Here is a 24,623-nt window from a genome sequence, read left to right on the forward strand (position 1 = left end):
CTGAGGATTTAAGTGCAATGTACTTCAATGTGAGGACCTGAGATTGGCATGAAAGACAGAATACACTGGACAATTAAGGGGATATTTTTATTCAGCCTATTGCAATAGAGAGACCATACACTAATGAGAAATGTCTTAAAGGAAAGAAAGGGAGACTGAAATTTTATGGTGGCAAGTAGACAAGGGTGGACAGTTTAGGAGTCTTACAGGGTAATTAGGAAGAGTAGGGACTGATCTTATCTGAGTCACTGAGGAAAGGGAGAGCTGAGTCTTATCTCAGAATATGGGAGCAGGAAAGTCCTTGGTAGTCCTTTCTCAGGGCACAAAGTGTGGAGGAGTTTTGGACCATGGCTGTTTTCCAGGAAGACAGGACTCAGATAAGTTCTGACATTGTCACTGATTATCTCAATTTTAGTACAGGATCTTGATCTGAAAATTTCAATCTGTGGAATCTATTTGGGGGCCTAGCCTAGGCACTCACTCTGAGGGCCTATATTTGGGTTCAATCTGAACAACCTGAGTGGACCACCTAGTGCTATCATTGGAGGTGATTTTGGAGTTTTAGCTTGAGGGACTTGATCTTGAGACCTCAGTTTGGCAGATCAGCTTCAGGGAGATTTATCTGGGAATTCTAATCTGGAAAACTCAGTTTGGAGGCTACAATTAGGGGATTCTGTTTACTAGGCACAGTGAAGGGGCTTACTGTGGATGTAATGGGCTGGTGCTCCATCCAGTGGTTCATTCTGAGGTTGGTAAGGAGTTTCCTTTTGGGGGGCTGAGTGTGGCCTCAGTATGGGGATCTGAAACTTTGTTCTGCAGACTATCTCTTGTACACAATCTGGGAAACTTCTTCAGGGAGCTCAGGCAGGATATTTGTTCTGGAGACATCATTTTGGGGGATTTGGTTTAGAAACTGAACCACTTACCTTATGGTTGCCTGTCTAAGGGCTAAGGCACTGCTAGCTTAATACTGGGGATTAGTCTCACTGTACTGGTCAGTCAGGAGCTCCGTCTGGATCACTCACTGTTAGGTACTCAGCATCAGAATTTGGGCTTAGAATGATGAGTCATTGTGGATCAGACTTAAGCCCAACCAAGGGAGCTCCGCTGGCATCAGGTGCAATTGCATGTAACAGAGAACCAACAAATACTGATGGTTCAAACAAGATAAAAGCCTTTATTTCTCTCATGTAAAAGCAGTCCCAACAAACTGCCTCACTCTTCCATTTAAATCTTATTGGCCAAAGCTTATATCACATGGTCATCAGTTGCAAGGGGTACTGGGAAATGTAGTCTTTTAGCCGGACTTATGTCCACTCAGCTAAAAATATGGGTTCTGTTCCAAAGGAGAAAAGGGAAAATGTAAGTTGGAATGTGAAGCTAGCAGCCTTGCTGCACAGATGTCTCAGCCTGGGATTCTCAGTCTGAGCCCCTGATTCTGTGGATACCATTTTGAGTACTCATTCTGGGGGTATGAATTTAGGGTCTGAGAGATTGGAAGTTCATTCTGGGGAATCAGTTTCATGATCACAGTTGGGGGACCTCGGTCTAGAAGCTTACTTTAAAGGATTCAGTTCAATTTCTGAGTCTGTGGACAGTCTGGTAGAATCAGTCTACAGATTCCCATTCTTGGTCTTCCATTTATAGGAAGTTCAGTCTGGGGGTGCTCAGACTAGGGGATCATTCTAGTATTTCAATATGAGAGTTCAGTCTGGGAGCCTGATTTTTGATGTTCTACCTTTGGGCTCAGTCCAGGGTATGTCTGAGTCTCTGAATTGCTAGTCTGGTGCTTCATTCTGGGCATTGGGTTTGTGAGCCCAGCTTTTGGAGGCTCAATCTAAGAGAACAAGCTCAATTTGGGGGATCAGCCTTTATTCATCACATTTGGAATTCAGTGTGGGGTCTTCAATCTGAATTGTCAAGGACCCCCTCTCTCTGCATGCCTATCTGGAGATCCATTTTTGGCATATGTCTTAGGAGCTCTAATATTGGGAGCTCAGTCTGGGGCTTTGGTGTGGGAGCTTCCTCAGGGGAGTCAGTTAAATGGATAATCTAGTAATTCATACTGGGGCACTTGGACTGAGGGCTCAGTCTTGAAAGCTAATTCTACAAAGATAAACCTAAAGTTTTGAGAGTGGGAGTTCAATCTGGCAGCCTCTGGAGTCCACCTAGATTGCTCCCTCTTCCATACAAGTCTGAGGACTCAAACTGGGATATTAGTTTGAGGCTGAGACCTTGTTAGCTCATCTGGGAATACTGTGGTTCCTGATCTCCATCTATACACTCATTCTAAAAATGGAAGCTCAGTTTGGAGCAATTAACATAATCTCATGCCCAGGAGCTTGTGTTAGTCTTGAGAAGCAAACACCAAGATGGCATTAAATGAGCAAGATTTTATCAGGGGAAATGCCCATGATAAAAAATGGGATAGGTGCCATGGAGGGCTGAGAGAGCTATCAGAACACAGTGTAGTCTGACCCAACCAAGGAGAGAAGGGGAGAAGGTTGAATGGAAGTGTTCTAGACAGCTGTGCAGTACAAGGAAGGTTTGGCAAGGCTGTCTGGGATTCCTGAACCAAAGTCATCAAAGTATCTCTGCCATACTCAGGCTAGGAGTAGCTTGTGGGAAGCATGGTCTTTGCAGAAGTGTAGGGATGGATTTCAGAACACAGCAGCTGCGCACTTGATTACTTATGCTCCCTGAAGTCTAAAAAGTCTATGAGATGGGCACCTGGGTGGCTCGGTTGATTGGGCATCTGCCTTTGGCTCGGGTCATGACCCCGGGGTCCTGGGATTGAGCCCCGCTTTGGGATCCATGTTCAGCGGGGCATCTGCTTCTTCCTCTCCCTCTGCCCCTCCCCCTGCTAGTGCTCTCTCTGTCTCTGTCTCTCTCAAATAAATAGAATCTTTTAAAAAATAAAAAAATAAAAAGTCTATGAGATGCTTTCTCATGGCTACCATTGGATACATACTGGTGGTTCTTTCTGGGGAGTCCCTCTAGGGCTCATTCTGGGCACGTTAACTGGGGGCTCAGACATTAGGTTTTCATTCTGGAGGAACTTGTTTCAGAACATGGGCTCACTTTGTACTTACAGTGAGGAGATGTATCTGTGGCCTCAGCATGTGAGGGGTCCTTTTGGGAACTCAGCCTTGGCCCACTTCCAGATAATCATCCTTGTCCTCCTTCAAGGAGCTAAATTTAGGGTCTCAATCCCATGCCTCTGCCTAGAAGCTCATTATGGGGACATGACTTTGAAGGCTTAAACATTGACAGTTCACTCTTGAAACACCCAAGGATTCAATAGGGAAGCCTGATTTTTGGTCTAAGATATGACTGAGCCTCTCACCAAGTGATTGCCCGGCTCAAGGCTCGGTCTGGGTGGCTGGGTCTGGCCTGCTTTGGGACAATCAGATTTTTGGAGTTCAGTCCAGGATATTTTAGCTTGAGGAGCCAAACCTAGGGAATCTCAGTATGATGACCTCACCTGGGGATCTCTGTCTGGTGGGCTCTGTCTTGGGATTCCAGGCTGGGTTCAAGTATGAAAAATTTCCATCTGGAAGCACCTGCTGCATTTAGACACTAGCAGTTCAGTTTGGCAACTCAATCTGTGTTTTAATCTTGGAGCTTAGTCTCAGGTCTCATGTTGGGAATTGAGTTTAGGCTTAGGTTTTGGGAGTTCAGTCTTTACCACATCAATCTGGTCCTCTTCATCTGAAGGCTTACTCTAGCCTGAAATGTACACTCTAGAATAAGGTCTAGAGTAGGAGTAGAGTAAGTGTCATGCATAGAACTGAGTGTGAATTTAGATGTGAAAAAATACATCTTATTTTCACTAACCTCCAATGAAATTAGGCATTTCTTTCAATAATAAATGTAGGCAACCAACCACAGTAGTATTAGCAGTAATACTAATTTGTCACCAACACACATATTTTTCATAGCAGAATTTTTTTAAAGAAAGATTTATTTGTTTACTTTATAGAGGGGGAGGGCAGAGGGAGAGGGAGAGAGAATCTTGAGCCGACTTCACGCTCAGCATGGAGCCCAATGCAGGGCTCAATTTCACGACCCTGAGATCATGACCGGAGCAAAACCAAGATCAGACGCTTAACTGCACCACCCAGGCACCCCTAATAGCAGATCTCTTAAAATGTTATTTACAATCATCATTAATTTGAAATCACAGTAGTCACTTAACTGCTAACCTGCTAGTAGAGCATTGTATTTAAGGCATTAATAAAGAAACATGTGTATTACAATTAATTTTTGTAATGTTTTGATAACTATATTTTAATATAATTGGTTTCCTTTGTAACCTAGGTTTTATTTTATGCATTTAAAAACATTAATTTGGGAAGGGACATATTGGCTTCACCAGATTGCCAAATGGGTTCAAGGCACAGAAAAGGTAAAGTCTGTCACTTAGTATACTCAACCCTGGACTTCAGTTTCAAGGCTAAATCTCAGGGTTCATTCGGAGGTCTTGGTTTGTTGGAGCCCAGAGTGGGGCTCCAAGTGTAGTTATTTCTAGAAGACCTACTGTGATATTGTGATTCAGAATAAATATATACTTGGTCTTTGACACTGTTCCTGGCACAGAGCTCCTAAAATCTTTGTAACCTCCTAAGTGATGAGAATGTTAAAAGGTATCTATTGTTATGTTAGTGAGGTGACTTTTGGAAAGCCCCTAGGTAACAAAGGATGGGGGCTGGTTGCCTATAGAGCCAACCCTGTGATTAGAAGTTTGGAAGTTTCAGTCTTCTTGGGAGGGGAGAGGGGCTGGAGGTTGAATTCAATCACCAAAGGTATTGCAGACACCACTGCCCTGGAGCCTCCCATGCCACCAGCCATGGTAAACCTCACTGTGCACATTGCCATGGATAGTGAGCCCTTGGGCTGCATGTCCTTCAAGGTAAGGGACCTGGAAACCAAGAAGTGACTGCTCATCTAATCCATAAAGCTGTTTTAACAGATTGCAGCTCTTTGCAGACAAAGTTCCAAAGACAGCAGAAAACTTTCATGCTCTGAGTGCTGGGAAGAAAGGATTGGTTATAAATGTTCCTGCTTTCACAGGATTATTCTAGGATTTCTGTGCCAGGGTGGTGACTTCACACGCCATAATAGCACCGGTGGCAAGTCCATCTATGGGGAAAATTTGATGATGAGAGTTTCATCATGAAGCATATGGGTCCTGGCATCTTGTCCATGGCAAATGTTGGACCTAACATGAACAGTTGCCAGTTTTTCATCTGCACTGCCAACACTTGAGTGGTGGGATGGCAAGCATGTGGTCTTTGCCAAGGTGAATGAGGGCATGAATCTTGTGGAAGCCATGGAGTGCTTTGGGACCAGGAATGGCAAGACCAGCAAGATCACCATTGCTGACTGTGGACAAATATAATAAATTTAACTTGTGTTTTATCTTAACCTCCAGACCATTCCTTCTGTAGCTCAGGAGAGCACCCCTTCACCTCCATCTGCTCGAAATATCCTATAATCTTTGTGCTCTTGCTGCAGTTCTCTGGGTTCCATATTTTCCTTACTCCAAGTCTAGTTGGATTGCAGAGTGAAGTTTATGATTACGAAATAAAAGCTAAACAACACCAACAACAAATCACCAATGTCCGATCATGCTTATGTAATGAAGCCTCCATAAAAACCCTGTCAGAGAGCCTCTGGGTTGATGATCACAGGGAGATTCACAGAGAGCATGGAAGCTCCTTGCTCCTTCCCACACACTTTGCAGTATGCATCTCTTCCATCTGGCTGTTCCTGACTTATATCCTTTTATAATAAACCAATAATCTAAACTTTAGTTAATTTATCTATCTATCTATCTATCTATCTATCTATCTATCTATCTACACCCAGTGTGGGGCTCCAACTCATGACCCCAAGATCAAGAGTCACATGATCTTCTGACTGAGCCAGCTAGGTGTCCCTAAACTGATGATCTAGTAAGTAAAATGTTTCTCTGAGTTCTGTGAGCCACTCTAGCAAATTAACTGAACCTGAGGAGGGGGTTGTTGTGCCCTCCCATATGTAGCCCTTTGGTCAGAAGCGCAGGTGACAACCTGCTCTTGTGTTTGGCATGTGATGTGTGTGTGGGGGGGCAGTTTTGTAAGACTGAACCTTTAACCTGTGGGATCAGAGGCTATCTCCAGGTAGGCAGTATCAGAAGTGAGTTGAATTGGAAGACACACAGCTGATGTCAGAATTACTTGGTGGTGTGGGAAAAACCTCCACAACACACTGGAACTGGTGACCAGCATCTTACCTACTCTCTCCATGTACATTTGGGGCCTTAGACCCTGGAAACTCATGCAGAGGTGATTAGTCTCAGTATCTTTGTTTGGGCTTCTTTGAACTCAATTTAAGTTGCTGAGTCTGTTGGAATGAGTCTCAATAGTTCTGTAGGAGTTCATGCCTCCTGAAGTTATCAGCCTGGGAACACTCATGGTTATCATTACACACCATGCTGTTTTCTACCTTTGTGTCTTTGTATATACATTGTTTCTTCAGCATGAAAGTCTCTTTCTCTCTCTTTTTTTTAGTAACACATCCCACCACCTGGCAAAATTCCACTCAAACTTCTAAGAATCAGCTCAAGCATCATCTCTGAGAGCCTGCCACAAGCCCCGAGGCTGGGTCAGGGGCCCCCTCTGCTGGACTCTCATGAGCCCCTGTGCTCCCTTCTCTAAATCTGCACAGAGATGGATTTATTATAGAACTAGTAAAGCTTAAGCCTCAGCACCCCATGCTTACACAGGCTACTTCCGAGTCCCTGATAATTGAGTGCTGTCAATTTGAAGAGCATTTAAGATTTGTCACTGCACAAGAACAGTTAAAATACCCTGAAATTTTATAGCTCACATGTAAAAAAAACTAGATAGAGGTTCCCCCAAATTTAACAACAATCTTAAAATTTACCTTACTAATAACAAATTGTGAAGTCAAAACTTTTCTAAACTACCAATAACAAAAATTTGTATCACCTGAATGACATTGAATTCAACTGAATTCTTTGTATTCTCTCTAGAAAATGTTATTATAAAACAATTGTCGCATTCATTTAGAAGAGGGTATCAAGGAGCTCATAACCAAAGCAAAAATTAGGGGAGATGGGGCGCCTGGGTGGCTCAGTTGGTTAAGCAGCTGCCTTCGGCTCAGGTCATGATCCCAGGGTCCTGGGATGGAGCCCCACAGGGGTCCTTGCTCGGGGGGGGGGGGGGGGGGGAGGCTGCTTCTCCCTCTCCCTCTGCTGCTCAGCCTGCTTGTGCTCTCTCTCTGTCAAATAAATAAATAAGATATTTAAAAAAATTAGTGGAGAGGCGAGTCAAAAAATTGATAAAAATATTTTATTTGGGGGGTTTGAGAATGTTTATGGTATTTGTCAGTTTTTAAAAATTTTTGTAATTTGTAACATTTGTGATTTCTTTTATAAAAATAAAGCAATACTTTCATACCTAATTTGTACTATTTCTCTTAAAGACAGTTTGCAAAATTCTATCTGCTTCAGCCCTTTAACACCTAGATTCACCCAGAAGCACAGATCATTCTCTAGGGTCCTTGGCCAGTCTTGCATGACAGACTGTAAACTCCTTAGGCATTTGATCAAACCCCATTCGTGACCCAGCAGCATTCAGCACAGGCCCAGGCACAGAAGTTTCCGTACTGTTTGTTAACATGGTCTAGTCCAAAGTTTGCAATCCATGCTGTGAGAGGAAAGCACCTATGCTATTTTTCTAAGAACAGCTTTATTGAGGTATTATTTATGTATCATAAATTTCACCCATGTAAAGTATAAAATTCAGTGATTTTTAGTATATTTACAGTGTTGTGCAACTGTATTAGGTTGCTAGGGCTGCCATAACAAAGTACCACAGACTGGTGGCTTTAACAACAGAAATTTATTTTCTCAAACTTCTCGAGCTTCAAGATCAAGGTGTCAGCAGGTTTGGTTTCTTCTGAGGCCTTTCTCTTTGGCTTGCAGATGTCTACCTTCAGTGTTTACAGAGTCATTTCTCTGTGCATCTTGTGTCTCTCTCTATGCCCTATCTCCTTTTCCTTTGAGGACACCCATCATATTGGATTCGCGTGTACCTCTAAGGCCTCATTTTACCTTATTTACCTCTTTAGAGGCTCTGTCTCCAAATACAGTCACATTCTGAGGTATTGGGGGTTAGCTCTTCAACATATGAATGGAGGGGATGACACACAACTCAGTCCCCAACAGCAACCATCACACATCTAATTTTAGAACATCTTCATCTCCCCCCAAAGAAACGCCATTTCCCCCCCTCCCCAAGACCCTGGCAACCCATTAACCTATTCTCTATCTCTGTAGGTTTGCCTATTCTGTACATTTCATATTAAATTGTATCATACAATATGTAGTCTTTTTTGGCTAGTTCGTAGTGATGTCACCTCTTTCATTCCTGATTTCAGTAATTTGAGTCTTCTCTCTTTTTTACTTAGCCAACCTAGCTAAAAATTTGTCAATTTTGTTGATCTTTTCAAATAACCAACTTTTGTTTCACTGATTTTCTCTACTGCTTTTGTTTTCTATTCCATGTATTTTCTGTCCAATCTTTATTATTTCCGTCCTTCTGCTTGCTTTGGGATTACTTTGTTCTTCTTTTTCCAGTTTCCTAAGGTGAAAAGTTAGGTTATTAATTTGAGATCTTTCTTCTTTTTAAATATGGGTGTTTATAGCTATAAAATTCACTTTAAGCATTGTTTTAGTTGCATTTCATAAATTTTGGTGTGCTGTGCTTTCATTTTCATTCCTTTCCATTTGTTTTCCAGTTTCCCTCATGATTTTTTCTTTGACCCATTTGTTATTTAGAAGTGTGTTAATTTCCACATATTTGTGAATTTCACAAATTTCTTTGTTATTGATTTTTAATTTCACTCCATTGTGGTGGGACAACGAACTTTGTATGATTTCGATCCCTTTAAGTCTGCTGAGGCCTGCTTTATGACTTAGCATTTGGTCTGTCGTGGAGAAAGTTCCAGGTGCACTTCAGAAAAATGTATATTCTGTTGTTGCTTTTGGGTGCAGTGTCCTATGGGTGTTAGGATGCTTTTTTTTTAAATGTAGATTTTAAGGCAACGATCCCTGAGGTTGAGTCCTCTGTCCCAAGGCCTGGAATCTGTGTCTTTATTAAGTTCCCCACATTTTTCAAGAACCCATGGCCCCGCGCGACCTCCACTCCTGGCTTCCTTTGGTTTATTACATAGGCGTAACCGAGGTGATGTCATCCATTGCTCTGACAGACCTTTCTATTGCTCTAGTCTTGCTGCCAGGTCAGCGGAAAGGCACATCGGCGTTCTCAGGTTCGGCTTTCGGCTCCTTCCGCCTGGGCCGTGCTGCGCAGCGATTGGGCCTCCTGGGCAGCGCGTGGTCGGAGGCCGGATGATGGCAGGAGCTGGGGAAGATTCGCGGGCGCTCTTCGGGGCTGGCGTCCGCGCGGCGCTGGAAGCCTGGCCGGCCTTGCAGGTGAGTGGGGCCACGGCTAGGATAAAGGTTAGGGTCTGGGGCAGAACAGGAGTTGGCTGGACAACGCGCCTGAGGCTCCACCGGGCCGCATAAACAGCCAACCCTACACCTCCCCAGGCTGGCTTCCAGGCTGACGTGGTGGGCTCGGGCCTATGTTCGCAGATCGCTGTGGAGAATGGTTTCGGGGGCGTGCACAGCCAGGAGAAGGCCGAGTGGCTGGGGGGTGCAGTAGAGGAGTACTTTTTCCGCAATGGTGAGTGAATGTGAGGCGCTGCGACCTGTCTGTGGGGGCGTGGGGAGGAGGAGGCGGGTCCTGGGGAGCGCGCACTTCCGCTTGAACAGTTGTGGGATGGTACCTAACTAAGGTCGAAGTAGAATGAATACAGGCTTTGGGAGTCAGAATCTTGAGTTCTGATGCCTTACAGGCTGTGCCATTGACCCGCGGTATCACTCTGGACAAGTTATTTTACCTGAGACTCCGTTTCCTAATTCCTAAAATGGATATTAAAGTACCCATCTCAGCACTGTCCAATAAAAATACAATGCGAATCACATCATGTCATTTAAATTTTTCGAGCAGCCGCTTCAACAAAGTAAAAAGCAGATGAAATTAATGTTACTGAACTGAATATATGTAAAATATTTCAGCAGGTAATCGGTATAAAAGATTACTAATGAGATATTTTACATCCCTTTTTCGTATTAAGTTTTCAAAATCTGGTGGGTATTTTACAATTTTAGCACGTTCGCAGTTTGGCCTAGCCACATTCTGAGTGCTCAATAACCGCATTTGGTTTTTTGGACAGCAAAGATCTACGCCTTTGATGTGTCTTGAAGGTCATGTAAGAATAGGGGACCCTGTAGAGGGTCTTTTGCATATTAAGATTTTTACAAAAGTCTTTATTCAGGTATTTAGTCTTGGGGATGACATTAGGCAGAGTTCTCTCAAGGAAGTTTACCATCTAGTGATGGATCCACTTAAGTAAGTAGGCATTTACACTCGCGGTGATAGATGTTCTAATAAGGAGGAGCTCAGGGTGCTTGGGTAGCCTGAGACTGAGGAGGCTTCTTTTGGAGATTGTTCAGGGAGGTAGTGATTGGATTGAGTCTTAGGGGATGAAAAGGAGTTAACTAGGTGGGGGAGACAGAGAGAGAGAGAGAGACAGAGAACAAATAAGTTCTGTGGTATGAGAAGATTATGTGTTACATTTCGAAAGTGGCAGGGAGCTCAGTATTGGAGTAAGGGTGTGTGTGTGCACTTGTGGGTGTAAGAAGGGTAGGAGTGGTTGAGAATGAAGCTGGGGAGGTGGGGAGACCCCGGGAAGAGGTTAAGATATGGAAGACCTTACATGCCTTTGGTTTTGTCTGTTAGGCCAGCATTTGCCAAAACGTAGGCTGTGGAAGACTAGTTCTGTGAACTGGTCCTCAGTGAAGAAAAAGCTTCTCCAGTGGAATTAATGTAAGAACTTTTTTTCAGCTCCTCCTTAAGAGTCATAATAATCATTAACATAATACAAGCTTGGATAAAGATGAGAACCACAAAAAAGAAGCCTCTTTTCCTCTGTTTCCCATTAGCTTTCTATGGATAGCTTCCTTTAAAAACCAGCAGGACAGCTATTTCTGAAAAGCAGGATATGAAACACTGCTGTAGGTGATTAAAAATTCATGGGCCCTTTTTAAGGTGAGTAATGGGATGGGATTTGTTGACTAGAAAGTTCAGAAAATAATACGTATGGAGCATGGACTGGAGAGGGAAAGACTCATGAGAAGGTTATTTCTGTCTAGAAAATAATGAGGCCCGAACTAGGGCAGTGGCAGTAGCAATGGATTAGGGCCTTGGAGATTGTTTGGCTGTGAAGAGGGAGGGAAAAGGAGGCAGGTTTCTGGTTTGAGTCGCTGGGTGGATTAGGTGCCTTTCATGGAATAGAGGAACCCTGGAGGACGAGAAGTAGGTTTGAAGGGTAAGGTGATGAGTTTGGGTTTGGAGATGGAGGGCCTGAGGCATCTGTGAAACAGGTAGAGTGTAGTCTGGGTTGGAGACAGCTTTGGGGGATATTAGATGAGAGTAGTAAGGAAAGTCAAGGGAGTGAATTGAGCTCTCCCAGAGGGAAGGGAGAGTGAGGAGCTTTGTGGAAGACTCTCTTGAGTAATTCTCTAATTCAGAAAAAGTAGAGCATGGGCCCAGAAGGTAACTGAAGCCTAGAGGGGAGGGATTAGCCAAAAATCACACAATAGGATGTTGATGGAAAGGCTGTGATGATTTCATCATTCAAAGTACATAACATCCATTTTTTCTTACCTGTCCCGTTCAGTGGAGCCACAGTTGTGAAGGGTTCCTACATTTCAGAAACTTCAGCCCTTGAGTGATGGAGATTAACATGGATTATGGGTCTCTCCTATGTTAGGCATTATTTAGGGGACTCCTCATAACAGACCTCCAAGAAGGCCACCATTAGCCCCACTTTGCAGATGAGATAACAGGCACAGAGATAAGTAACTTGCTCAAGGTCACAGAGAGGAGGCCAGTTAAAATAGGTCAGATGAAAGAGGGTGAGTGTGGTCGGGATGCTGTGGGAATAAGAGGGTTTGGTAGGACGCAGGAGATTGGATATTAGGTATTTATATTTAGTGGGTGTTTGGTGGGTTTTTAAAAATCACGTAAAAACCTGGAGCACAGAGCACTACAGTGAATAAAAGGCTTGCTGTTTGGGCCTTTACCCACCAATCACATGTGGACTCACCAAGTAGGTATTGAATAGTAGTGGGCCGGAGTGATTCAGTTGGCTGGTCTTTGCTTTCCTACTCAGCTGACTTGGAGCTAGATGAGGTGGAGGATTTCCTCGGGGAGCTCATGATGAACGAATTTGATACAGTTGTGGAGGATGGGAGTCTGCCCCAGGTGAGCATATCGTGGACATAACTGCCATTTCCCTGCCCGCAGTCTTTCTTCTCCCTAACTGTCTGTTTTTAGGCCAAGACTCTTGGGTCTAACCATTCTTTTCTTAAGTCCTGCACAAGAACCTTCTGTGACTCCCTTTTGCCTAAAGGGAAAAGTCTCGTCTTCCCAGGTCTTTCCAAACTCTGCCTCTTCTTTTTTATTTCTCTCCATACAACATTCTCAGCCAGGTCCGTTCTTCACCCCCATCCCAAAGGCAGGGCAGGCCAGGTACATTTCCACCCCTCTTCTGGTTAACATTTCTCCCCATCAATTCCTGCTGGGATTGCCTTCTCTTTTACCTCTTCTGTCTTTCAAACCGAGTTCTAGTGCCTTCCTTGCTAGGAAGCTCTCCTTCCGTACTTTAGGCTCTTACCTGAGTCTTTCATACATGGTTCCTTCATTAGTGAACTCCTTGGGGAAGAAAAAGCCCCATTCTGTTCTGGAAAATCCCAAACCCCTCCCTACTCTTGCTGCAAACACGTGCTGGTTGTATTGTAGGTTCTCTAGGAAATCCAAGCTGGTTGAATGTTTTCTTGGTAGGTGAGCCAGCAGCTGCAGACCATGTTCTACCACTTCCAGAGGGGTGATGGGGCTGCTCTGAAGGAGATGGCCTCTCACATCACCCAAAGAAAGTGCAGGGTCAGAGCCACTGCAGTTACAACAGCCAGAGAAACGGATGAAGATGATGCGGACAGCGTGGAGGAGATGGAGGTGAAAGGGGTGCCCCTTGGGTGGGGAGATGCAGATATCTTCAATTTTCTGGGAAATCAGCTAGTTTCATAGGGAAATGATGGGGGGGGGGTATACTATCCAGAGAGGGCAGGGAACTTTCTTAAGGTCTCACAGCCAGTCCTGGCAAAGCTGGGAAGAGAGTCTGGGTCTCCAGTGGCCACAGCCAGCGGGTGTTGTATTTAGCTCTTTCCTGTATTTCTCCTCCAGGTCACAGCTACGAATGATGGGGCAGCTACAGATGGGGTTTGCCCCCAGCCTGAATCCTCTGGTCCAGACTCCCAGACTATTAAAGAAGAGGATATAGTGGAGGATGGCTGGACCATTGTCCGGAGAAAGAAATGAGTGGGGCTGGAAATGGTTTGGGCCCTTGCTTGCTAGTTGTTTTGAGACTTGTCTGTAGGGGTTTGGGGGAGGGTTCTGGACTCCTGGACTGGTTGCCCTATCTCCACCCTCTTCCTGTTCCCCTGTCCAGTTTCCTCCAGGGGAAGAAGAGCGCTAGGGTCCTTGCTCTCGAGGTAGTGTGACCTGGTTCACCACATCCCCTTGGGCCTTAGGTTACTATCTGCACGATGAGGCCTGGTTTCCCAGCACATTGCCTCTCAGGTGCGGTCAGTGTGAAGAGGGAGGGATGAGCGGGTGAGGGCATGACTGGAGGAGAAGCTAAACACTGGTTGACAGGGGCCAGGTGGATCTGTGAAGGGAGAGGGCCAGCAGGAGAACCAATAGCCCTGCTGGGTCAGGAAGGGTAAGATGAACTTGCAAACCAGAAGCGAGATGAGTCGAAGATGTGAACGAAAATAGCTGTGGTACCTCTCTTTCTTCTCCCCCCGCCCATACACACACACAGCAGCTCTGTACCCCTGGCCAGAAATTGGAACCTCCCAGGAACACTCCCTTTCTGCAGCTTAGCCTCCAGCCCTGGGTTCCTTCAGGAAGTCTAACACTTTGGCTAGGTGGTGAGCTTGGGGGACCTGGGCTTTGTTTTCTGGCTCCTCCAATCTCTTTCTGTACACTTATCCAAATCCTGGGATGAGGCTTAAAACCTCAATGAATAGTACCTTATTGTTTAATCTGTGACTTGACCCGTGAAGAGCCTTGGAATCAGCCTTTCAGGAGCCGGGCTTCAGAGCTCCACAGGGGAGCAGTTTCTGGGCACACCCTCACAGCCTGTTACTTCAAACAAACAGATGGACAGATGGAACACAGCAGCACTCTGAAAGTTTCCATAAGCCCGAAATAAACTGTATTTTTCTTTAAAAAAACAAAACAAAACAAAGAGTATCCATTGTCCTCCCCCCCATTCCCCTGTCCTGCCCTGTGGCCCTGCCATGGGTCTGGACGATAAAATACTGGGTAGCCTTGGGGCCGGGTGGAAGCTGTAAGCCATGGGAGAGGCAGGAGGGGTCTGGTCCCTGCCCTATGTAACGTGTGAAGACACTGGCGGAGGGGGCAGGGCTGGGCCAGGGCCGTAGGGTCAGTGGCAGAGCTGGCACTTGAATCCAGATCTCCTGCCTCCAGTGCTTTGGGGGGAATTGGGTGGAGGCAGGATCTGTAGGGTGTTGAGGGGATGGGGGGCAAAATGGCCTAAGTCCGGGGGGGGTCTAGCAACAGCTCCCACCCTTCCTGGGGACAGGGATTTTTAAAAAATTAACATCACTGTAGGAATTTTTTTTAAAGCCCATGTTTTGTGAAAAGATGAATTAAAAAAACCCAAGACCCAGCACTGGGGATTGAAAGTGCCCACGATGGGAGTTCAAGTATTGACTGAGCTGGGAGGGAGGGGGCTGGGGCCCCCCAACTGGACATGGGCAGCTAGGGTGTGGGGCAGGGGGCCCCAGTTCCTCCCAAACCCTCTAGGTCTTGTCTCGGGTCTGGGGGGCTTCGGAGGGTTCAGCAGTGGCTCCTGAAGCTGCCACCAGTGCCTCCTCCATCTCCCTGTCCTCAGACAGTGTGGGCCCTGGGCAGAACGTGTCCCCACGGCCTGCCCGACCAAGCACTGCCATCCAGCGCCGCTGCAGCTCCTCTGTCTCGGGGCTGAAGTACCAGCTCAGGTGGCTCTGGGTGATCTTGAAGACGTGCCTTCTGTCAGGCCGCTCCCCTGCCTCAGGAGGTCCCACCTCAAAGCCAATGAGGGGCAAGCTGCGCTGGGCTTTCACATCCTAGGGAACAGGACAGAGCTGGGGTCACGAGTCCGGGCTTCTCACTAGTTTTGCATCTGCTGAACCCTTCTTTTCCTTCCCCTGCTTAGGAACCTTCCGTGGCTCCACTGATAGCAATAGAAAAATGTCAGCTGAGGCAACTAGCATGCAGGCTAGTTCAAATACCTGTTTCCTCCCACAACCAAAACCAGTTGGGCTTGTCTCTTTAGCACATACCCAATAATGTTTGCAGGCCTTTGTCTCGGCTGTTGCCTCCACTTACATGTTCTTCCCTGCTCCAACTGGAGCTAGCAGTGCCTAACCTCCACTCTGGCTTCCTCCAGGAAACTAGCTCTGCCAGCTCACCCCGCTTTTCCCTACACATGTTGGCCCAGTCACTCCTCGTCTCTACTTGGTCTTTGTCTCACAAGGGTAGGGGTTCTGATTTCCCCTTAGCCTTACCCAATCCCCCAAGGCCAAGGAGAGGTCAAGGACCGAAGGGGAGGAGGAACAGCCTGGTTTTGCCAGGCAGCGGGAAGGACCTGAAGGAATAGGATGCACACCTGAGGGGCTCCGTAGATGTACAGCACCAAGGGTTCGTTCTCAGGGACCACGAACCATGCCTTATGCCAGCCTTTGCCACCTTTCTCCATGTAATGTAGGAAGCTGCAGATGACGCTGTTCTCCGCAGCCACTGAGGCCTGTTTCTGTGGCCAGAGACATGGGGGACATCAGTGTCGATAGAAGGCCTGGCTTGGCTCCTCTTGGCTTTGACACCCCCTCAGCATAGGGATTGATGGATTGATGAAGCTGAAGCTCAGATGGCAGGAGGGATTTGTCCAGTGCCCCTTGTCCCCCCGCCCCTCCCAGTGAGTGAGACTGGAGACCAAAAGCCAGGCTTGTCTGCTGAACTGCCATGGCTGCTGCCTCCGAAGAGTTGGTGGGGGGGGTGTCTCAGCAGGGGCACCTGGTTGCCGGGCAGGCATTCTTCCATCAGCCACGCATTCCTCAAGTCACTTAGGCCTTTACACCTCCCCTGTTCGTCATCTTCCATCATACATCCATGCCTTATATTTAGCAAGAGGCAACCTAGCATTGTGAAGAGGACTGGGAAGCTGGGTAAGGCAGTCTGGCTCAGAATCCCAGCTCGAGATGAAAATGTATTGACTTAGAAGGAGAACACACAGGTCCATTGTAAGGATTAAATGAGTTAATGTATGCAAAATGCTCAGAATAGTGCCTGGCACAGAGTAAGCATTCTTTTTTTAAAAAAGATTTATTTGAGAGAGCGAGTGCACGTGCACGCAAGCGGGAGTTAGGGGGCAGAGGGAGAGGGAGAGAAGCCTCAAGCAAACTCCCCGCCGAGTGAGGAACTCACCACAGGGCTCGATCTCAGGACCCTGAGATCATGACCTGAGCTGAAATCAAGAGCCGACCACTTAACTGACTGAGCCACCCAGGCGCCCCCAGAGCAAGCATTCTTTAAGTGTTAAATAAAATAAATACCTCAATTTGGTTAAAACCAAAAATGTGTGTACATGCTATAGCACAGCTATTAATAGTAGTAATCTAGTGGGTAAAAGGAATATGGTGTTTTTATTATTTCTGTTTATATTGTCTTTTAATTTTCTTCAGTGCACGTATCCTACTTTGTAATAAGAAAAGATTATTTGTTAATTGAAAAAACATCCTAGCTCTGCCACTCGCTGGCTGTGTAATTTGGGCAAATAACTCCCTGGGTCTCAGTTTCCTCATCTGTAACCCAGGGATAGTAATAGCATGGATAGATTAGTTACTGTGAGGATTAAACATCTAAAGCACTTAAATAAAAATTCGTCTTTCATTGACTCTTGCACTCATTTTACTCACTCCGAGCCTGGGTCACTCGCTCAGTGGATGCACATGGCACCCTAGCGTTTCAGAGATGCCCAGGCGTCAGTCACACTGGGTGGGTGGCTGGGGCCTCTGTGGTCAGCGTGGGAGTGTTAGTCGGGGACTGGCTCTTACCTCCAGGATAGACCTCCGGCGCTGGGGTGTATGCTGGCTGCAGGCCGGGCTGCTCCCAGGCACCCCATGCAAGGCCACGTAGCAGTCCGTGCACACACGGTTGGAGCGGTTGTTGTCATAGATGAGGCGGGCCCGGAACTCGGAGCACTTCCCACAAACCACCTGGGGTGGCAAGTGGGCAAAAACAGCCTGGTTCCTGCAGGTCTTTCCCTTCAGTGGACCAACTCCCACAGTGGACTCGTGGCCTCCCGCGCTTGGAGGGTAACCCACTCAGAAGTGGGCCTTTGGGCTGCCAGCCTGTCCCCTCCCTAGCTCTGCCCCTGCCTGCCAAAACTCACATGCCCGCAGGCCTTGCAGTGGTGCCTGCGTTTGGTGATGGAATTGAAGGGCTCCTGGCAGCGCATGCACATGGTGACTTCCTTTTCTCGGATGGGTGTAGGTGCCCGCTTCCCAAGATCCACGTTCTGGAGAGAGGGCCAGGTCCCAGGTCAGAGATAGCTACTCCCCAGCCCAGTGCAGCCAGCCCCTGCCCTCTGCCCCAAGGCTTGGATCATCATTGGGAGGCAGCACATACGTTCAGAAGACCTGCCTTTGAGTCCTTGCTCTGTCCCTACCTCACTGTCATTTTTACTTTCTGGGCCTCAGTTTCCCCCGTGATTTCTCTGCGGCCATACCAAAAGAAGACTGTGCTTCTGAGGTCATGCACTGTCTCTCTGGTCTTTACTCTCTGGGAAGGGGCAAGAATCATTTCAAAGTAAAATGGGGACTTGGAAGCCTGGAAGGGGTCCCAGGGCTGGGGGAGAGGGTGGGGACTCTTACTGGAGAGTTAGGGGGTGTGTCTTCATCTTCCCTGTTTGTTGAGTTCAACAGTTTGAAGGTCTCCAGCGTCTGTTCATGCTTCAGGAGAGTGGAGTTGATGGCCTATAAAGGAGGTTGTAAGAAATAAGAGGTCAGATCACCTCACAACGCACCCACTTCCACCCTCACCTCACCTTCCTGTGACAGTCTGGAGTCGGAAAAGTTGGCTTCTAGGCCAAACTCTGCCCCTTGCTAGGCATATGATCTTGAGCAAGCCCAATCCCAAATCCAGTTCTCAGTTCTTAAATTTGTGAAATGGAGGGGATCAGTGGTTGAAAAAACTCAGGTCTTCCTGGCCACTGTCTGGGCTTAAGGTTTTACAGGATTTAACTCACTGGGGTTACACCCTCAGCAGAGCCAGCTTTCTAAGGGGAGAATTTGTGAGTTTCTGTTTAACTCCTGGACCTCAGCTTGCTTCTCTGTAAAATGGGGATGGTAAAAAGTGTGTTGGAAAGCAGGTGTCCAGGCTCATTCTGGTCTGATATGAGTTTTAGGGGAGAGTCCACCAACCCCAAGGAGACCTGTTAATACTCCTCCAGCCCCCTACCACAAAGCCTTCTTGGATGTTACCTGGACCCAGTCTTTCTTCTCCTCCTCAGTCCTTGGGGAAGGGTGGGGGAAAGAAAAATGTTGGGTTAGGCAGGCCAACCAAAAGCAAAGGGAGTGGTAAAGAGTTAAGTATTTTGGAGTCAGACAGACCAAGGTTTTGACCCTCTGGTCCTTAACTTATTGTGTGACCTTAGGCAAGTCATGTAGCCTGTCTGAGTTTATTTACTCAACAGTTACTAATACTTTCCAGACCCTGTGCTAGGAACCTGCGGCTTAGAGAGGACCCTGTCCTCAAGGAGCTCATGGTCTAGGAGGGGAGATAGGGACATACAGGGGATCAGCACTGTGACAGAGTGAAAATAGGGCTGAGAAGCCCCGAAGAAGAGACCTGCCCCAGCTTGGAGTTTGGGTGGGGCTGTTAAGGAAGGTTTCTTCAAGGAGGTGCTGGGCCTCTGGTAGAGAGGGCTATGGGTGAGGTGTGTGTAAATGTATGGAACATACAAGAAACCATAAATAGTTCCCTGTTGTTGGAATGGCAAATTTGAGAAAGGGGGGCAGCTTGTTTTCCTTTAGTCCATTTTCTTCTCCATTTTACCTGGAGAGAATTATCAGTCTGGGTTGTTCTGAGCAGTAACTGAAGTGATATGTAAAGTGCCCAGCGCAATCCTTGGTCCACTAGGTGCTCAATCAGTGCGAGTTACCTCTTCCTTTTGCCCCATAGTCTCCAAGGCCTCTATGCTGAGATAGCTCCATAAACCTCTCACTAGGAATAGGACCCAGTTTCTTGGCTGACTCCTGCCTGGCCTCTTCTAATCCCCTTCCACATCTACCCACCAGACATCAAAAGTATTTTTCTAATACGAAAATCTGACTACCTCCTTAGAACCACTTTATGAAAAATTAAGGATAGGAGTTAATATTTAGGTTTGCAATGCTATTTATTATGAAAAAATGGAAGCAGCCTAAGTGTCCAACAACAAGGGATCAGATAAAGAAAAAGAAATGATGGTACATCATTACTGTCAGACAACAAAAATGGTATAGAAAGCTGCTTATAATATGTTAAGTGAAATATAGTATGTTAAGTGGTATAGAAAGCTCTTTATGTTAAGTGAAAATATATAAAATACACATAGCATTCCATTTTTGTTGAAAAACATGTGACATGAGTGTTTATATTTGTCAAAACTTACTGATGGTACACACTTAAGACCTGTGCATTTCACTGTGTGAAAATTTGACCTCAAGAAAAGGAGAGGACATTAAACAAATACTGAACTCTAGGTAATAATATGCACACCAAAGTCTTTTGGGATGAGGTGTAGTGATGTCTGTAACTTCGTTTGAAATGCATGTTGAAAAACGAGATGGATTGGTGGATGGATAAAAGGATAGATTTGTGATAAAGTAAATATAGCACAATGTTAACACTTGTAGAATCTGTATGGTGGGATTACAGTTGTTCGCTGTATAATTCTTTAAACTTTTCTGTATTTTGAAATATTTTCATAATAAAATATAGAAAGAAAACGTGTGTGTGTGTGTGTGTGTGTATACACATACACACATATATGCAAATAGAGGAAAGGCCTGGGGTGAAGTATCATGTCTTTAATTTACTTTAAAATGGTTCAGCCAAAGATATACATGGCAAAATGTCAATAATTGACTCCTAAGTCAGTGGTTCTAAACCCTGGTGCACACAGTAAAACCACCAACGGAGCTTTGAAAACTCCTCATGTTCAGGCTATGCCCCAGACAAATTCAGTCAGTCTTTGGGAGTGGGTTTCAGACATCGGTATTTTTTAAAAGATTTTATTTTTAAGTAATCTCTACACCCAACATGGGGCTCGAACCTCTAACCCTGAGATCAAGAGTCACATGCTTTAACTGACTGAGCTAGCCAGGCGCCCCTCAGACATAACTATTTTTTAAAAGCTCCCCAGCTGATTCCTGTGTTGCCAAGGTTGAACACCAGTTGTCCAAATGGTAGGTATATGGTGTTTGTTCTATTTCTACTTTTCTGGATATTTGAAATTTTTCGTAAGGGCAGTACAAGCAATTGCAAGGCAAACCCTCCATGCCTTTCCTCTGCCACTAGGAGGAAACCCTACACTGCTTACTGCTCCTTTCTGGCTCCATTGTCTCAGCAGCCCCCTCCCTCCCTTGCTCCTAGCAGAAGACCTGAGTCATGTGACTTGTCACTCAGGTTCTACTGAGCCCTCTCCTGGATGTACCCAATGTTGGCTTTGTTCTTGCTTCCTGGCTGCGGGCGTCGGAGATGCTCTCTCAGTCTCCCAGAGCGTCAAAGGTAACACTCATCTCTCTTTTCCGCCTCCATGCAGTCCCAGCAATGAGGGTTCTGACTCTCGTTTTTCACTTCCTTGCAGCCTGTCAGAAATAGATCATCTACCCATATGCATCCATGCCCTGGCCCTGACCCTGACCTCGATTCCCTATCACTTGGGCCCTCAGAAGGCAGCATGAGCTCGATTTCCAGCTCTGCTCCTTTCTAGCTATAGGATCTTGGGCAAGGTACATAACTCTTCTGTGCCTCAGTTTGCCCATCTGTGAAATGGGATTGATGGTAACAGTAGCTACTTCAAGGGTTGTTTTAAGGATTCAACTAGTCAGTTTAAACTTAAATTGTTTAAGTTAAAATTAATTTAAAACACTGCCTAACATAAGAGCAAGTCTTCACTAAATGTGAGCTATTATAATCAACCAAGTAGAGGATGGATATGAAAGCCCCTTTGTAAAATGGCTAGACATTATTTTTAAATGTTATTTTAAAAAGTTTTATTATAAAACATTTCAAGCATACAAAAAAGCAGACAGGATAGCACAAATTCATTAAATGTATGCCTATTATATAGATGCAAATTTAAAAAATATTTTGCTATATTTACTTCATATATATGCATATATTCACATATAGTTATATAGGTATGTATATATGTGTGTGTGTATGTATATATGTGTGTATTTTTTTGGTTGGTAAGTCATTTAAAAATAAATTACAGATATCATGATACTAAATCTTCAGCATGCTTCATGAAAAAACAAGGCCATTCTCCTGTATAACCATTATACCACTATCACACCTGAAAAAGTTAGCAGTAATTACCCGACAGCTATTGTTCAGTTCATATTTAGATTTTCCCTATTGTCTTGCAAATGTATTTTAGGGTTTTGCTCCAATCAGGCTCCTATTGTGGACCAAGCATTGCATTTGGTATTTCTCTTAAATCTCTGAATCTTCAATAAACCATGTTGTTATTCTTCCTGTTTGGATTAATATCTCATTCTTCCCTCTCCTCTAACAAAACCCGCCAGAAGACCAAGCCTGCATCTTTGGGAAAAGGTGCCCATCTTTTCTCTGGAAGGATCTCTTCCTTGGAGAGGTAGCCTGGCACTAGGCCTAGAATGCCTCATATCTGAAGGGAAAGAGGGGGCTAGAGGGAAGGTATAGGTAAGGGCAAGTACCTAGCCTGGAGCTCCAGGGAGCGCTGCTTTCCTGACACCAGGAAGGTCCGAGGCAGATTGAGGTTGGAGCTTTCCTTTAGCTGAATGGAGGGAGAAAGAGGCTTTATGAGGACTACTAAGCTCCATGGGGCCCTTACCCTCTGCACACATGCACACAAAGACTTGGGGTCAAAGTCAGAACAACTTTATTCCCCCCACCACCAAGGCCCCACTCCACGTCCCCATCTCCCACCTCCTGGTGCTCACCTCCATGCCATCTACATCAATGCGTGCCCGCACGCTAAACTTCTGGCCAAGGAGCCGCAGCCTGGGCACGCAGTAAAGGAGGCGGTCGTTGAACTAGGAAGGAAAAGTTTGGGGATGTATGTCTGGAGGACCCAGGACAGGTGTGGCCCAGCTCCCTACCCTTATAGGACTCCTGAAGCTTTACTGCTGGGGAATCAAGGCAATAGATGGAGAACGCCCAGCCCAGATTGGGCACAAGGGTCACAAGGAAAGAGCCTAGGCATGGGAGTCACCCCCTAGTTGGGTGACCTTGGGCAAGTCACTTTTAAGTCTTAGTTACATCACCTCTGAAGTAGAGAAAAAAAAATTCTAGTGTAGGTAGTGAAAATACAATGAATCAATAGAGGAAAGAATGGCTAGCAGGAGGTATAGTCTTGAGTGAGTACCAAGTCAATGTGTGCAACCCCACGCCTGGCACTTACTAGTATGAGGTATCGGTCTTGAGTGGTCCCATTCTTTGCTGACAGCTTAAGGATATGGCCTTCTTTTATGAGCTCTTTGGTGGGGCTGACAATGTCTTCCTCACCCCCTAGCAGCTCATATACCTTCAGCAGCTTGTGCATTCGCTCCTGGCAGGAGACAGTAAGCAGAGGGCAGGGCTGGGGTGCTGGCCTCCCCTGACATGTCCACAGGTCACAAGTCCCCCAGGACAAAGACACCACGGGTGGGTGGCCGAGGAAGGGCAGGGGCTGGAAGGGCCACTCACCATTTTGCGGATGGCAGCGTTAGAGTGCTCTGCTGCTGTGGCTATCAGCTCCAGAGACTCTGTGGGCAGAGTAGGAGGTCAAGTGCGGGACCAGCAGAGAAGAGGCTCTTAGGGCTTCTTTGTTCCCTGAGTACTTCCTCCTGGCCCGACTACACCCGCCCCATCCCGGAAAGCACCAGCCTCAAAGATGTCCATAGCAACATCACTTAAAATCAGAAACTATCTCAATTAATCCCACAACAGCAGAATCATAGTACCTGGAATAACTGGCAGTGAATAAAATGCAAGCTTAACAGGATTATTATTACCACTAAAAATAGCAACAATAATAATTACATCGGTAACTGGAAAGAAACATACCCATGTTTAACAAGTTGTCTCTGAATGGTGGGACTATGGGTGCTTTTTATTGTGTTCTTTAGATTTTTCTGTATTTTCCATATTTTTGATGAAGAACATGTATTACTTTTATAATCAGAAAAAAAGCCATATAAGGAAACAAAGAGGGGCGCCTGGGTGGCTCAGTTGGTTAAGCATCTGCCTGTGGCTCGCGTCATGATCCCAGGGTCCTGGGATCCAGTCCAGCACCTGGGCTCCCTGCTCAACGGGGAGTCTGCTTCTCCCTCTGTCTCCCCCCCACCCCCGCTCATGCTCTTTCTCTCCCTCTCCCCCTTCTCTCTCCCTCTCTGTCTCGTGTGCATTCTCTCTCTCTCAAATAAATAAATAAAATCTTAAGAAAAAGAAACAAAGAGATGAGCCTATTCTTTGTCTCAATAATACTGATTATAGGAATCTATACTAAGAAAATACGTGTTCTAATCAACAAAACCAATAACTCCATAGCCACACTCATTGAAAAAAGGGGGGAAAGGACTCAAATAAATAAAGTCACAAATGAGAGAGGAGAAATAACAACCAACACCACAGAAATACAAACAACTGTAAGAGAATATTGTGAAAAACTATATGCCAGCAAATTGGACAACCTAGAAGAAATGGAAGAGTTCCTAGAAACATATAGCCTAATAAAACTGAAGCAGGAAGAAGTAGAAAATATGAACAGACTGATTATTACCAAGGAAATTGAATCAGTAATCAAAAACTCCCAATAAACAAAAGTGCAGGACCAGATGGCTTCATAGGCGATTTCTACCAAACATTTAAAGAAGAGTTAATATCTATTCTCGGGACACCTGGCTGGCTCAGTCGGTTAAGAGTCTGCCTTCACAGAAAGAACATGGTATTTCAATTCCCAGTGTGTACCCTCTATATTGTTTTTAAGTAAGAATGAGACTCTATACTGATTTCAATCACCTGTTCTGGTTTTAAAGTATGAGCTATATAGACTTTTTCTGTACTGTTGTGTGGCGCTTATTAAATACTTTTTTGTACCATGAAAAAAAAAAAAAAAAAAAAAGAGTC

At 45.6% G+C, this 24,623-nt stretch overlaps 2 protein-coding genes across 4 annotated transcripts in view; one reads left to right on the forward strand and one right to left on the reverse strand.

The window, feature by feature from the left end:
* Positions 1–9,372: 9,372 nt before the first annotated feature.
* TSR2 (TSR2 ribosome maturation factor) lies at positions 9,373–14,427 on the forward strand. 3 transcript variants are annotated; one of them, XM_025852048.2, is made up of 5 exons: positions 9,373–9,502; positions 9,665–9,755; positions 12,310–12,401; positions 12,981–13,151; positions 13,380–14,421. In XM_025852048.2, exons 1-5 carry the CDS (start codon positions 9,419–9,421, stop codon positions 13,512–13,514), a joined length of 573 nt encoding a protein of 190 aa, XP_025707833.1. In that variant the 5' UTR covers positions 9,373–9,418; the 3' UTR covers positions 13,515–14,421. The 3 variants fall into 3 exon arrangements, with proteins under 3 accessions (XP_025707833.1, XP_025707832.1, XP_073745330.1); XM_025852047.2 differs by having other exon boundaries at positions 9,385–9,502; positions 9,620–9,755; positions 13,380–14,427; XM_073889229.1 differs by lacking the exon at positions 9,665–9,755 and having other exon boundaries at positions 9,389–9,502; positions 13,380–14,419.
* A 184-nt stretch (positions 14,428–14,611) lies between these two features.
* The window catches only part of FGD1 (FYVE, RhoGEF and PH domain containing 1), a 41,321-nt gene continuing 31,309 nt past the window's right edge, over positions 14,612–24,623 (reverse strand). Inside the window, exons 9-18 of the mRNA XM_025852045.2 lie at positions 23,202–23,260; positions 22,918–23,064; positions 22,457–22,549; positions 22,211–22,290; positions 18,746–18,776; positions 18,137–18,238; positions 17,656–17,781; positions 17,318–17,479; positions 15,874–16,017; positions 14,612–15,331 (exon numbers count right to left, since the gene is read on the reverse strand). Coding sequence (XP_025707830.1) covers positions 15,026–15,331; positions 15,874–16,017; positions 17,318–17,479; positions 17,656–17,781; positions 18,137–18,238; positions 18,746–18,776; positions 22,211–22,290; positions 22,457–22,549; positions 22,918–23,064; positions 23,202–23,260 — 1,250 coding nt within the window. The 3' untranslated portion in view covers positions 14,612–15,025. The remainder of the gene's footprint in view (positions 15,332–15,873; positions 16,018–17,317; positions 17,480–17,655; positions 17,782–18,136; positions 18,239–18,745; positions 18,777–22,210; positions 22,291–22,456; positions 22,550–22,917; positions 23,065–23,201; positions 23,261–24,623) is intronic.

Source organism: Callorhinus ursinus, unplaced genomic scaffold, assembly GCF_003265705.2.
Source record: "Callorhinus ursinus isolate GAN/ISIS: 27379988/994484 unplaced genomic scaffold, GSC_fseal_2.0 scaffold103, whole genome shotgun sequence".
Taxonomy (NCBI): domain Eukaryota; kingdom Metazoa; phylum Chordata; class Mammalia; order Carnivora; family Otariidae; genus Callorhinus; species Callorhinus ursinus.

Coding starts and splice junctions, on each gene's coding strand:
- TSR2 (XM_025852047.2), top strand. CDS start 9,419: ATGATGGCAGGAGCTGGGGAAGATTCGCGGGCGCTCTTCGGGGCTGGC. Junction 9,756..12,309: donor GGAGTACTTTTTCCGCAATG/GTGAGTGAATGT, acceptor TTTCCTACTCAG/CTGACTTGGAGCTAGATGAG. Junction 13,152..13,379: donor ACAGCGTGGAGGAGATGGAG/GTGAAAGGGGTG, acceptor TTTCTCCTCCAG/GTCACAGCTACGAATGATGG.